The sequence below is a fragment of the Cygnus olor genome, chromosome 1, assembly GCF_009769625.2.
Source record: "Cygnus olor isolate bCygOlo1 chromosome 1, bCygOlo1.pri.v2, whole genome shotgun sequence".
Lineage (NCBI taxonomy): Eukaryota > Metazoa > Chordata > Aves > Anseriformes > Anatidae > Cygnus > Cygnus olor.
The window spans coordinates 13,256,940-13,270,564 of NC_049169.1; the positions used below are offsets into that span (position 1 = coordinate 13,256,940).

Genomic DNA, 13,625 nt, shown 5'->3' on the forward strand with positions numbered 1-13,625 from the left:
GATTGAGACATGTAGGCTCAAAGGTCCAAATACTCAGGATGTTTAACCTCCTGTAAAATGCATTTAATTGCCCAGGCTCAGAGTTTATTGAGGTCTTTGAATTAACCTAATGCATGAATTCTAATACGAGAATTAAACTGCAGAAACAGAGCCTCAACACCATGCTCATGATTTGCGGGCCTATTCCTGTAAATTGAGCCTTTGTTATCCAGAATTTTGTCTTTACAAGGCAAGCATTTGCGTGTGTTTTCAGACAACTCTTAAAATGTCCAGTTCTTTCCAGCAGCTCAACACGTATTTGAAGTTATCACCTTATGCCAAACTCTGTGTACCGACATCTGAAGCTGTTTCTTAAGTCCCATTGAGGTCAATGAATGTGCTTAGCTGAGGAAGGAGGCACTGAACAACTTGGGGCAATGTCCCATATCTGTCACCTAAGAGCAGACCCACATTTGTGGGAGTAAAGATAGTTGCCAAGAACTTGGTCCGTTGTGCTCCTTTGTGAGCCTTTACTCTTAAGCCACTTACTCACTGTTTCATCTGTGTGATGCATCAATGTGGAAGCCCCGTTTGTCTCCAGAGTAACTTGTTCCCTGTGAGAAACCTGTGCACAAAACCTTCACTTTACAGCGGGATTTAGTGCAACACGTAAGAATTTTCCATATTTCTGCCAATGTCTTTGAAACATCACAGAGAAGTATGAACGTGAAACTCCATTAACTACCACATTCAAACAACACTGTATAGGACATAATTCTAAAACCATTGTTATGCACTGCCAAATGAGAGTGGCTGTCATCAGAACATCAAGATCTTGCTATACCAAGTAGTACTGGAGTAAGAGCCAAAGCAGATAAGCATCGACATCTCGGTATACCTGCCGAATGATATAATTATTACTTGATAAAGTTACCTCTTGTGTTTGAAAGGCTTCCACTGGGTTTTCTTTGCAGGTCATTTGACTGCACTCAGCTTCCCTGGTGCTGCTTGATACTTGGGGCTGAGTAGTACTTGAGGTCTCCTAAAGACAAACACAAAGAATTGCATAATTAACAGTAATCTGGATTTTTGTTTCTGCGTGAAGGGCTTTCACAAATCAATTCTACTTTAAGTGGTGTAACCCCAAACGGTTCCTTTACGGCAGTGTACCGTGATGATTTAGCAGGTTACAAGCACCACAAGGAACCCTATGTTCCAAGAGCTTTGAACTGTCAAAGTTAGGTGAGGCTCAAGGAGGGCAAGTCGGAGCATGATGCACACACACAAGCTGTGTCTGCATAACAGCTGAGAGAGCCACATGGTATGAGGAGGTGTAGAGTTAACACCCTAGCAAGTTGAAAAGAAAACGGGGTGCAAAATTTTTCGAATAATTTTTAAAGAATTAAGAAGGTAATGAGACATTGGTATCTTAACATTGGCAAAGCAGTTGTTGCTGTCTGCCTTGGACACAGCAGCCTGATACAGCGCCATTTTTTCCTTCAAGGAGACATTCTCCTGGAAGTCCAGCAGCGTGTTGCCTGTCTTGGTGGAGTTCTCTTCTGGTAGTCCTCTTACACATTTGTGACCACCTACTGCAACTACAAACAGATGTCATAGTTGGGGAGAGGAAGATGGGTGCATGCGTTTCAAATCTTGAAAGAAAAGCATAGGTGAAATGAGCAGTATTGCCAACTTTTTAGCAACTATGTCATATTTTTACTTTAGAACACATAAAGTATGGAGTGCTCAATTTGTGGAAACGAGAAAGCCACAATTAAATTTAACACATTGTTACCAAAGCAATGCGTCACCAAATCCAAGCTATCTTAACCCAACTAGAAATTGAAGTTACTGCTTTTTCGTAATTGATGAATGCTACCCATATTTTTGATAATATATTTGTAGATTTGGGTTGTCTTCATCAAAAGTTATCTTCTCAAACATAGGACACCATTCTGTTGTATTTTTTTCAAAAAGTACTTAACGGGCTTTTGTCACTCCTCCATAATACAAAAGACAAAATGGAGAAAGCTGGAAAGCTTGTTTTGCATTGATAAGAACACCACGTTCTCTTCTTGGGGGGTATGGGGGGCTGATGATACGAGTGTGGTTGGCCTTTGGTAAATCAGAGATCAGAGAATGCATTGAACTAAAGTGAGAAATCAGATCAAAGTAGTAAGGCTAACCTTCAGCGTTGCTGTTCTGTCCGTTTTGTGTTGACATTTTCTCAAAGATTGCTCTCCCACTTTTCACGCTGGAGTCCACCATAGAAATATGTGAATGGCTCCCAGGCTGACTTGTCGATGTCGGTGGCAGTGAGCTTCTCCCACTTTCCTGTTGGAAGACATCAAGGGGATGCGAGTTAAAAGCTACTGGTGGGAGACAGATAAGGTTTTAAGGGGGCAGAAAGGATATGAAGAGGCAGCAGATTGGAAGGGGGTGCTGTTCTGGCAGTAGTGTTCTCCAGATGCTCTAGGGTAAATTTCTGTGGCACTGCAGGTTGCAAATTGTGAATTCATGTGCTGCTTAGCTGATAGTTCAGAACACTGTCATGTTTGGCAATATCTTGCACTTTCCACGTGCTGTTGTCTCCTTGTAAAATAAGGTTATTTGGCATAGTTGCACGTTCTTTCCTCTTGTTTCCAAAAGCACTAGAACCACAAGTGGGATATTGTGGGAATAATTTTCAACTGCAGAACCTTCCTGCACTCACCTTCCTGCCACCCAGCGTATCAGATTGTCTCTTCAGCTCCTTCATGGTGATGGAGAAGGGCTCAATCTGGCAAGCGCCACCCAGGGGTTCCTCCTTGAACACGTCTGCCCTCTCACTGTCTGCTGGGTCTTTCTCCACGGTGCTGCCATGGCTGCTTTTCACTGGTGCCGGGGACCATGGGGCTGGTGGGCGTTGGAGCTCCAGGCTGGGTCTCAGAGCACTTGCAGACTCCCATCTCTCCTTGAGGAGAATTACAGAGCCCTTTTGCGGGGTCAAGTCGGACAGCTCCATCGTGCCCTGCCAATGCAGTAGGTACATGATGACATAGCTTGTACTTCAGACTGAGTTTCTGTCTGCAGTGTTGGGTTGTTTGGACTTTTTCTTTGTGTGCTTGCTTTGTTTTGAGACAAATATTTAACCAGGATTTGAGTTGTCTGCAGTATTTTACTGGGGAGGGAGAAGCACAGAAGAAGAGCTCAGTTTCTGCAATCCAAGGGTACTCGTGAAGGAAATTCTGTTGTGACATCTACACTTGTCAGCAGTGAATTTGAATTTAGGCCTAAAGCTGACTTTAAGCCACATCCCTACCTGCTCATGGTCACTTAAATCACTCCAACTTGCTTATAGCAATTCATTCTTAAATAAAATACTTGATGAAGACTGCACGTCTGAAACTGTCAGTAATTTGAATTGTTTCCTGGGCTTTACAAAAAAGAAGGAAGAAAACGAGGGGAATAAGAAAAACCAAAGAGATTTGGAGTTGGGCTTCAATGGCCTTTAGCATTTCACACCGCCTTTGCTGACTGCACTTTTTAACTTTTTTCTGGCCACTTGTAAAGCTATCTTGTTTAAATGAAGGGGAGAGCAGACAAAGTATGTACATTATGAGAGAAGGACCAACATGTTGCCCACGAGGGCTGTGACTCATTCAAGCCAATGTGTTTTCCAAACCACCGCAGCCCAGACCCCAGGACCCAGAGGAAGGGACAGAACAAAAAGTATCTGAGCCCTTAGTTTATGGCCATGCTGGGAAGGGAGGCAGGGAGATGTGAGAGAGAGGACTGGAAGTTGCTTCAGTTCTTCCATCTATATGGTGACTAATGTTCACCAGCTACATTACTTGGGGATCTCTTCTCCACTAAAGGCTCCCTGAATGTGCACGCGAGAGCTAGCTGCATGCTTCTGACAGCATCACTTGAAGAGCTTGTAGTTTCTTCTGCAGGTAAGCAGAGTCTCAAGTATCTGCAGCATTTCTTTTTTTTTTTTTTTCTTTTGCCCCCTCCTGCCCATTTATCACATGAACAGTATCAGGCTTCAAGCTAGACAACCTATGCCCAAAAAAATGCATGAACTTGTGTATTTGTAAGGAGCTAATCTTACCGCTGGGCTCTTCTCAGTTGAGTTTTCCTCTCGTGACACTGCTGCACTCATTACGTGCCTGTTTAAAGGAAGGAAAATTTAAACATTCTCTTATTCACTGGTCTCATTTGACTAAAGAACATGAAGCTCGATCCACAGTTCACAGTAAACATCTGAGAAAATCCTCATCCTACCTCATCTGTCACAGTTGCACTTCCAAGAAGTGAAGACCGCAGGAAGAGGCGCCGCCTTTTAATCTGCTTGTCTGCATTATGGGCACACAATCAGTCCACATTTCCAGGTTACCGTCTCCATCTGTGGGCATATGGAAACCAAGACAACCAGGTCAGCATCCTGGCTTTCCTTACCCAAAAAGATCAGCCAGAGACAGCCGGGGGCAGAATCTGTTGTTGGTGCATAACCCCTCCCAGAAAAAACTTAGTGTCCTTAGGGACAAGTTCTTGGGCGGGCCATTGCGGTAGATAATAAAAGCCCCCAAACAGAGAGAGCATTGGTTTTACATTTTCATTCTCCACTACTTCGATAACTTCAAATTCTCTCTTAGAGCTAACTGTTGAAGTGTTTGACCAGCTCTGGCATGCCATGCTTGGTTTTCTTTCATTTACGAATATTGATGGTTTTGTGTGTGTTTGGTTTTGATACTTCAGAGAAGCATCAAAATGTTGGGTAATTTACCCTTGGGGGCATTCTCTCTTCCTGTAGTATGGCAGAGATGTCTGACTTTCAGGCTACAGCTCTTTGGCCAACAAAACTTTTGAAGGACTCTCTAATAGGCCAACCCGTTCTTTCTAAATGGGAAATTAAGGGAGAAGTCCAAGCATCTCCCCTGTGAGGAAAGGCTGAGAGACCTGGGTCCGTTCAGCCTGCAGAAAAGAAGACTGAGAGGGGATCGCATCAATGTGTATAAATACCTGAGGTGTGGGAGACAGAGGGATTTGGCCAACCTCTTTTCAGTGGTTTGTGGGGACAGGACAAGAGGCAATGGCCACAAAACGGATGACAGGAAGTTCCGCACCAACATGCGAAAGAACTTCTTCATGGTGAGGGTGAAGGAGCACTGGAACAGGCTGCGCAGGGAGGTTGTGGAGTCTCCTTCTCTGGAGATATTAAAGGCCCGTCTGGACGCCTGCCTGGGCAACCTGCTCTAGGGAACCCGCTTTGGCAGGGGAGTTGGACCTGATGATCTCTTGAGGTCCCTTCCAATCCCTACAATTCTGTGATTCTGTGATATAGTTCTGTTATCCATGAGACTTCAAGCAGCAATGAAGTGATGCTCACTAATGAACTGAAAAGCAGGCTGCAGAGTAGCCAGTGTAAGACTTCTGAGACCAGCTCCCCTGTGATTTCAGTATAGTTTAGAAGAGTTTGATGTTGCTTCTTTCTTTTCTGTCAACTCATGGAGCCTTGTTTGATTCAGAAAATAAGGAAAATGTCAGGAAAATTACAAGTATAAGGGATGATCCATCCTTGTGGTGGTTTTACTCAAGTGGGCAGCCAAGCTCAACCACAGCTGCTCTCTAACTCTCTCTCCTCAAAGGGAAAGGGGGGAAAAAATACAATGCAAAGGGCTCATGGGTTGAGATAAGGACGGGGAGATCGCTCAACAATTATCATGATGGGCAAAACAGACTTAGAGTAAGGAGATAGCAAGATTTATTGCCTATTACTAACAAGCTAGAGAAGTGAGAAACAAAGGAAAGAAGCCAAAAACACCTTTCCCCCATCCGGCTTCTTCTACCTCCTCCCCCTGAGCGGCACAGGGGAATGAGGGAATGGAGGTTGTGGTCAAGTCTATAGCACTTTGTCTCCGCTGCTCCTTCTCGGTCACTCTTGTCCCCTGCTCTAATGTGGGGTCACTTCCACGGGATGCCGTCCTTCCCAGACTGATCCTGTGTGGGCTACTCACAGGCAGCAGCTCTTCAAGAACTGCTCCAGATATGGCTCCATACCACGGGGTCCATCCCTCAGGAGCAAACTGCTCCAACCTGGATCCCCCACGGGCGGCAGCTCCCCCCAGACCCCCTGCTCCTGCGTGGGCTCCTCTCCACGGGCTGCAGCTCTGGCCCGGGGCCTGCTTCTGCGGGAGTCCTCCACAGGCCACAGCCTCCTCCAGGCCACATCCACCTGCTCCACCATGGTACTCCATGGGCTGCAGGGGGACAGCCTGCTTCACCATGGTCCTCACCACAGGCCGCAGGGGACTTCTGCTCTGGCGCCTGGAGCACCTCTCCCCCTCCTTCTTCACTGACCTTGGCGCCTGCAAAGCTGTTTCTCACTCCTCTCTCTCTCCCAGCTGCTGTGTAGCAGCAGGTTTTTTTTCCCTTTCTTAAATCTGCTCTCACAGAGGCACAAACAACATCACTTATTTGCTCAGCTCTGGCCAGCAGCGGGGCCCGTATCTAACATGGGGAAGCTTCCAGATTCTTCTCACAGAAGCCACTCCCATGACCCCCTGCTACCAAAACCTTGCCACATAAACCCACTACAATCCTTTATGCATGTGTCTGCTATGCTGGTGCCCACAGGAAGCTTCTTTGTTCCCTTAAGCCCCAGGTGAAAGGAATGACCTTGTCCCAGAAGGTAGAAAGCATTTAAAATGTAAAGAATCAAGAAAGAACTGCAGATTTCAGTTAAAATACTTATTAAATAAACCTTCAGTAGATTATAAGGTTCTGGCTGCTTTTTAATACACCGAAAGCATTACCTGAAGTATTCTTTTGAATTGTAGGTGGTTATTGATCGTCTCTGTTCTTGTGACTGTAAATGTTTCAATATATAGAATCATAGAATCAGTCAGGTTGGAAAAGACCTGTTAGATCATCTAGTCCAACCTTTAACCAAGTACTAGAGTCCACCACTAACTACAGAAGACATTTTACCACTTTTCTTGGTTTCGTTGGCTATGAAGTAGCAAGTTAAAGGTTTTGAATGAAAACTTCCAACCCTCTTGGTGTTTGCAGGATCAAAAAATTGTCCAAGTATTTCTTTTAGCTGTACAACCATTTTTTAGTCCAACATTGTTTTTAAGAAGCATTATAGTTCTAATAAGATAGCTGTAACCCAATTTTCTAGTGTGGTTTTAGGAATGATGTTCTGCAGTGAGAAACAGAATTATTAATTTCTTGGGTTTTCTTCCCAAGTTTCTGAAAATGTTTCAGACTAAATTCTTTTAGTACAGCATGAGAGCTGACTGTCCTATACAAATTGTGTTATGAAATGATATCGCCCTCCCTTGGATGGATCGAGGAGTTTGTTGCTTGACTGTCATGCTGTTGACAGCAAAGCAGGAGACCTTTTCTTTAGAGAAGAGAGCAAAAGATCAATGATCAATGACGTTATTTTTAAATAAAAAAAATCTAGTTGTGGGGGTTTGAAAAGTCTTGATGTTTTTGGTAAACTGTGGTGTCTTCACAGAAAACCTAGAAGTTTGCCATCTACTTTTCTTAAGCATGTGTGTAATAGGCCAGAAAAGATGAGTATTCTGGTTTTATGTTTGTTTGCTTTGTAAATGAATATTTCACTAGTACTTTTGGTGTGGTAGGCGTTTTTCAGCCAGTGTGAGATTTGCAAGGAGTTGGTGATTTTTGCGTTTTCCAAAATATAGTTATGACTTCTAGGTCATCTTTAGAGTAGAAATTATTTCAAAATTCTTTATTGAGAAAGTAGTGCTTCCTATTTTTAATCTCTTTCCTGCTGCTTATTACAACTCATCAGCTTAGCAGTGAGAATAAAACCAGGGAGACTCATTAGTTTTGTTTCTATGTTGAGTGATCACTTCTCACTCCTTGACTATGCCAGTTGTAATAAGAATTTCCAGATGTCTTGCACACAGTCACTGGAAGATCTGCCAGGCATCCTTACCACAGACCATGTCTGAGCCTGATTTGTCAAAGTTCTGCACTGTTGTCCTTTCTTTTTTGAAATGAACAATTTTTTTTCATCTCTCCTTTAATAGTTGTCATAACCTTTTACCTCTTCCTTGTTCAAACCTCTCTCCTTTGCTATCAGAAGCCCTATGACAAATTACTGTTTTTTCCCTTTAAGCTAGGGAAAATGCACCTTCTTAATGAAAAAGCCATTTGACCATTCTAGCTTGCTTCCTGCCCCAGCAAATCCTGCTGTTAGATGTATCCATTGATAATTATCCATAAAAGTCTGATTTTAAGAGGCTGAGGATGTTCTAATAAGTTGGGTGGCAGAGACCTGTGTGTTCCCAAAGCTTTATCTATTCCCAAAATGATAGAATAAAAGGGGGCAGGGAGGAGATGAGGAAATAAGTGATATAGGTAGTGATTTTATTTTTAATTAGCTATCTGGCCAACCTGGTAAGTAATTGCTATACTAATTCTTCTGAAGTTACACGTTCATGTATCTTTCTTATAGTGATACCTACACGAAACATCTAATTTAACTTCATTATCGGAAGGATTTTTGTATTGCCATGTTTACTGTATATAGAGAAGATCATCTGTTATATACAAATTTAACAGAACAACTGGCTGGCTTACAACTTTGAAAGCTCTGAAATGCTACTGTAGTGTCAAGTTAGGGCTGTGCCATTTTATTCTTTAAAAGCCCCTCAATGAAGAGGCAAAAGCAAGGTTTGGGTTCACTATGATTAAGAAACACTGGTCTGGAGTTTTTCCTGTCTTATGAAACCCTACAAAACTTCTGATTTTTAGTATTTCATCAAAAATGTATAGGAACAGTAATAATCCATGTTTTCCATGTTGGAAATTTGAATATTTTTTTCTTTAATCTTTTTGCCGTTTGATACGGGCTAGTGAATGCAATTTATTATAACTTATCCAGGCAGGTATTACTTAACCTAAGGATTATGAAAATCTGATAGGCTTGATTGTCAAATTTAACTTGTTTTCTAGTTGTGATTGTTCTAATCATGTGAATTTTAATTTTTTTTTTCAGAGCCATAAAATCGACATACGAACGAAAGGTGGCAAAGTAATTGGTCTTGGAACGCTTTGTGGAAATACAGATATTCATGCAACAGAGAAGGGTGTAAGTAAGAATTGACACTTTCTCTCCAGGGACTTGTTCAGCTTGCTGTTGCAAACTGACTACATTTTGAAGAACATGTGCTGAGGAATACTTAATGACCCTCATTGGTTGATTGCCATTTCACTTTTAATTTATATTTGTCTAACTACCCTATCTTATATTATGCTTGGTTTGGATTAGTAAACAGGCTCCACAGAAAGAGGAGTAATGAGCATGTGATCATTCTATCAGCACTGGGGTTGGGCTAGCTGTTACAACTTATCAGATTTAATTGTGTAGACCCTCACAAGGGTCCTGAGCTTTTTATTTGGCTAATGTCTAGGCACCTAGATTCTGTAGTAGGCACCTGAGTTTATTTCATTATCTTAGGAATAGTGAGTGACCTGATACTTGCACATGCTTCCTCCAGTTTTATGTAGTAAGAATTAAGAGTAGAAAGTTTCATATATTTGTTTGCAGCTGAGGAAATACAATAATCACATGTAATCCTGTGAGAATAACCATGAGCAGAAGGTTTTAGAGAAGTAGCTTGCCTTTTTCACCAGGTGGCAGTATGAGACAAGCCTCATACTATGGTAATCTGGTTTTGTTTCTTAACATGAGTCGTCAATTCTCCATTATTTAGTACAGTGCAGAGTTAGGATCCTTTACATAATCGTAGTTTTCACACCCAGTCTGGTTCTTAGGCTCAACTTGAATGTTCAGTTGTAATACCCATGGAACTGGTTGCATTAGGGTTCATTCAGTCAGAAGTATTGAACATGAACATGTGGAGCCAAGTCTGGAAGTAGGTTGGGTGCGTGCAGAAGTCTGTCAAAATCACTAAGTACCCTTAAAACCAGCAGCACTGGGAAGAAGCAGAAAGAGTTCTTGTAGCTCTTTTTAGCCAAGGATGGAACTGAGACCAGGCTGTTAAGTTCCAGTAGTCCAAAATTGCCTCCGCGGGGTGCTGTTTGGTGCTATTGCATGCCTTGTAGATTGGGCTCTGAGATCATATGGTGACTTGTGTGGAGTCAGCTGTGAGCTGTTTTTTACTTCCTGCTGAAAATTAACTAACTTGCCATTGGATTTTCCAAAAGCTGTCAACATTACCTGCATTTCTTTGCAGTGGATGCTAGCCTTCCTTTTCGTGTACAAAGGAGCCCCGAGGCTGCTGTAGCTGAGCTATTTATTGCTGTTTCTTTATGAACAGTATTTCATCCCAGCAAGACCTCCTAGCGAAAAGCAGAGTGGATAAGGTCTGACATGCTCTGATGCCACAGTTGGACCATCAGCACTGGCTGATTGGGAGTTCCTTTAGGCCTTTTTACTAGTTAATGGAGTTGGGATCCATCCTAAGCCGCTAGCGATCACAGAAAATAGAAGAGCAGAGATAATTTATAGCCTTCTTACTGCCTGTTATATCTTCCTGCAGAGGGCTTCTGTTGGAAGGATTTGAAAATCGGAATCCTTGCTTTCTACCAGTGAAAAAGGTTCAGTGCTATCTAGGGGGAGTGCTTTGACCGGTGTGGATTCGTGCTCTTTGCAACCTACTAGCACGGTGGTCATCTGTAAATTAGACTCAGTGTTGTTTAGTCATTTGTCCCAAAGTAGTTTGTTACACCAGTGGAGTCAAGGGAGTTTGTTTCAAATGGTGTCTTAGCGGTGCTGATGCAGATATGTATGGTAGAAAAATCATGAGATGTAGATGTATGTGAAAATGAGAAACGTAATGGTTTTGCTTTGAAATTTTAGAATCATTCAATTGTTTTTTTCTTTGTTGGTGTTTTTTCAGGCACGCTGTCCTTCTGAAGCGATAAAACTTCATGCAGATTAATCTGAAGTGCTGCTTTGTGATTATAAATATTTATACAGTATGTAGTATTGCTAGAAGCTAGTCTTATGGTTGCAAAACTGTAGTAATTCAAATTGAGTAATTTTAACAGGAATTTGCAGCTATGGAACAGTTCTGGCTCACATTACTGAACTCGTTAGAAAAAACTGTTGTGTAGTTAGAAAGGATAGTGTGAGACTTCTTTTCTCAATTGGCCACTTCTGTTAATAATCAGTTTGCCTTACATCTCCCCTGTGTGACCGTGTGAGGTGTTTCTTCCATCAGATGTAGTCATCATTATGTAGTTACTGCTCTGTCAGCATTTCCAGCCTCCTCCAGGAGGTGGGGAAGGGAAGGATGTGGTAGAAGACACTAAACATGTAGAGAATATTTTTAAGGGGGTGAAAATGGAGAAGGTATTAGTAAAATGGTTGAACAGAATAACACGCAAAAAAGCAAAGCCAAGAAAAGTAGAATGTGTGGAAGTTGTTTTTGTCTTATTTAAACATAGCAAGGTGTTAGTTTTCATCGTGAAAGTATGGTCAGGTGTGAAAACAGTCTGATTTATGATGATGGACTGATCCTTTTTTTTCTTTAAAGGGTAAGAGTCTGAGGGTCTGAGGGAGCTTGAGCATGTGGTCAGAAACTGTAACTCCCAAGGCTTTACTCTGAAGGGAGGGAGTTTTCCCAGAAAACCTGGTGACTTGATGGACAAAAATAATCAAATCTGTTTGACTGGGGAGTCATTAGCTAATCTGTGCCACAGGGACTTTTCTATATCACTTATTTAACAGAGCCAAACATCTATGTTCTGCCAAAAAAATCATAAAAGTTAAATAATGTGAAATTGAAAACATATTTCGTCTCAGCACAAAAGCAACCCTATTTTTTCATGCTTCCCCATCTAGAATATTTTTTAGTCTTTTACTTGAGCAGTCTGACTACTTAACATGGGTTGTTCTGAAACAAATATTCATTATATTGGTAGAGGTTTTTATAGTTATTAGCTGACTCAATATTTCTTTTTATCATGTACTGAGATGAGTTTTCTTCTTCCTGCTGTGCATTTTTAAGAAAAGTACTTGTGTCTGGTAAATAAGATAAGTTGATCAGTGAGCTTGTTTTTAGGTGCCTCACTAGGTATTTATCTTAAATATTAATGGAGTCAAAACCATAACATAGTAACAGATGTAGCTTTTTGCTTTAATTTTCCTGCTCAAGAATGCCACTAGGCAGGCATTTTGTACCCAAACTGTATAGAATATATTTTTTTCCCTGAATCATGGCTAGCTCTTATTTTTGACCCGCTGATAGCAACAATAGCCCTACTTAAGTTGGCAGGGTACATTGCAAGCTGCTTAAATACCCTCAGAATAGGCTTAGATTGTAGGGTCTAGAATGACAATGACTTTTCTTTCATTTGTTGCCTTCAGTATGTTCCACAGCAGTTTTACACTTTGTCATAGTCAGTGCTGGTGACTGACAGAGTATCGGAGTATTTGGTGTGAAACATTTCTAGGGCAGATGCAATCTAAATTTATGTTTTTTAAGGTCTCTGCTTGTTAGAATTTCATTAGAGATGTCAAAATACAGAAAAAATGAATCACTGTCACTTTCAGTAGCAACAGGTTGCTGTAGTTTTAAGTTGTTCCTTCCTCGTATCATTGGTTTTGTTTAGTGTTGATGCTTAGATTCTGCACCACTGTTATGAGCAGCAGCATCTACAGCAGGGATTGTAGACATTGGTTGTCACATCTGTAATTCTAGCACAGCATTTCGGATAACCAGATTTTCTTAAAGATTAACATAACATTTTTCATTATTTGAGACCTACTCTGTATTCTTGCTTTATATCATGTCAAAAGTCTTGAGGTAAGGGTCCCTTCTGTAACCTTTACTTAAGGCATAAAGCTTAGTAGGTATGGATTGGTAAGGTCACAGTATAATTTGGCTATGATACAGTCCATGCCTCTTTAGCTAATCTTTTGTAACACGGTATTGCATGGAATCTGCAAGACTGGGTGATGTTTGTCCGAATACCTCTTATATCATCCAGAGCATGTTCTTTTATGTAGCATAACACTGAAAGGGGCAGCAGACTTAATTTTTCTATTAACTTTTTTCCCACAGGAAGACAATGTTAAAATAACAAAATGGATGTCAGTTGACATAAGGTAGTTTGATCCTAGTAGGCCATATGTCATTTCATGTAACAATGATTTTGTGCAATTCACTTGAAGTCAATGTAAGCAAAGTAAAAACAGTGGAGTGGGGTTTAGGTCTGACCTGTCACATGATTCCATCATAAATCAAGTTTAACTTAGTAAGAATAGAATTAAATTCACATGATAGTTGCACAAGAATGTGACTTGTTCTGTTTTGTTCAAGTAGACTTAAAATATGTCACGTGACTCATTACTAATAAATAGGTTATCTCTGCTATCTATCACCTTTTACTTCCCAAATCTGTCCATAGTGCAGCAGTCAAATCTTATCCTTTCTTTCCATTTCTATTGGAAAGAAATAAAAATAGAGATCTTATCACTCATTTTTCAAGGCCTTGTATAGCTTGGGGCTTATGTCCAAGGGTAGAGGCCTGAATAACCAAGGTAATGTGAACAGTTATACTGATAGAAAGAGCAGCTATGTGTTTTTTTTCATTGCAAACCTTCATCAAAGCTATGTCTACAAAGTAAGCCAACTAAAAATCTGCATAAAAAG

The 13,625-nt window shown here is 41.3% G+C and overlaps 1 protein-coding gene across 1 annotated transcript in view; it reads left to right on the forward strand.

Annotated features, from left to right (window-relative positions):
* FAM185A (family with sequence similarity 185 member A) overlaps positions 1-13,625 on the forward strand; it is a 51,728-nt gene that overhangs the window by 12,973 nt on the left and 25,130 nt on the right. The window contains exon 3 of the mRNA XM_040544562.1: positions 8,999-9,091. Within this exon, the coding sequence (XP_040400496.1) occupies positions 8,999-9,091 (93 nt within the window). The remainder of the gene's footprint in view (positions 1-8,998; positions 9,092-13,625) is intronic.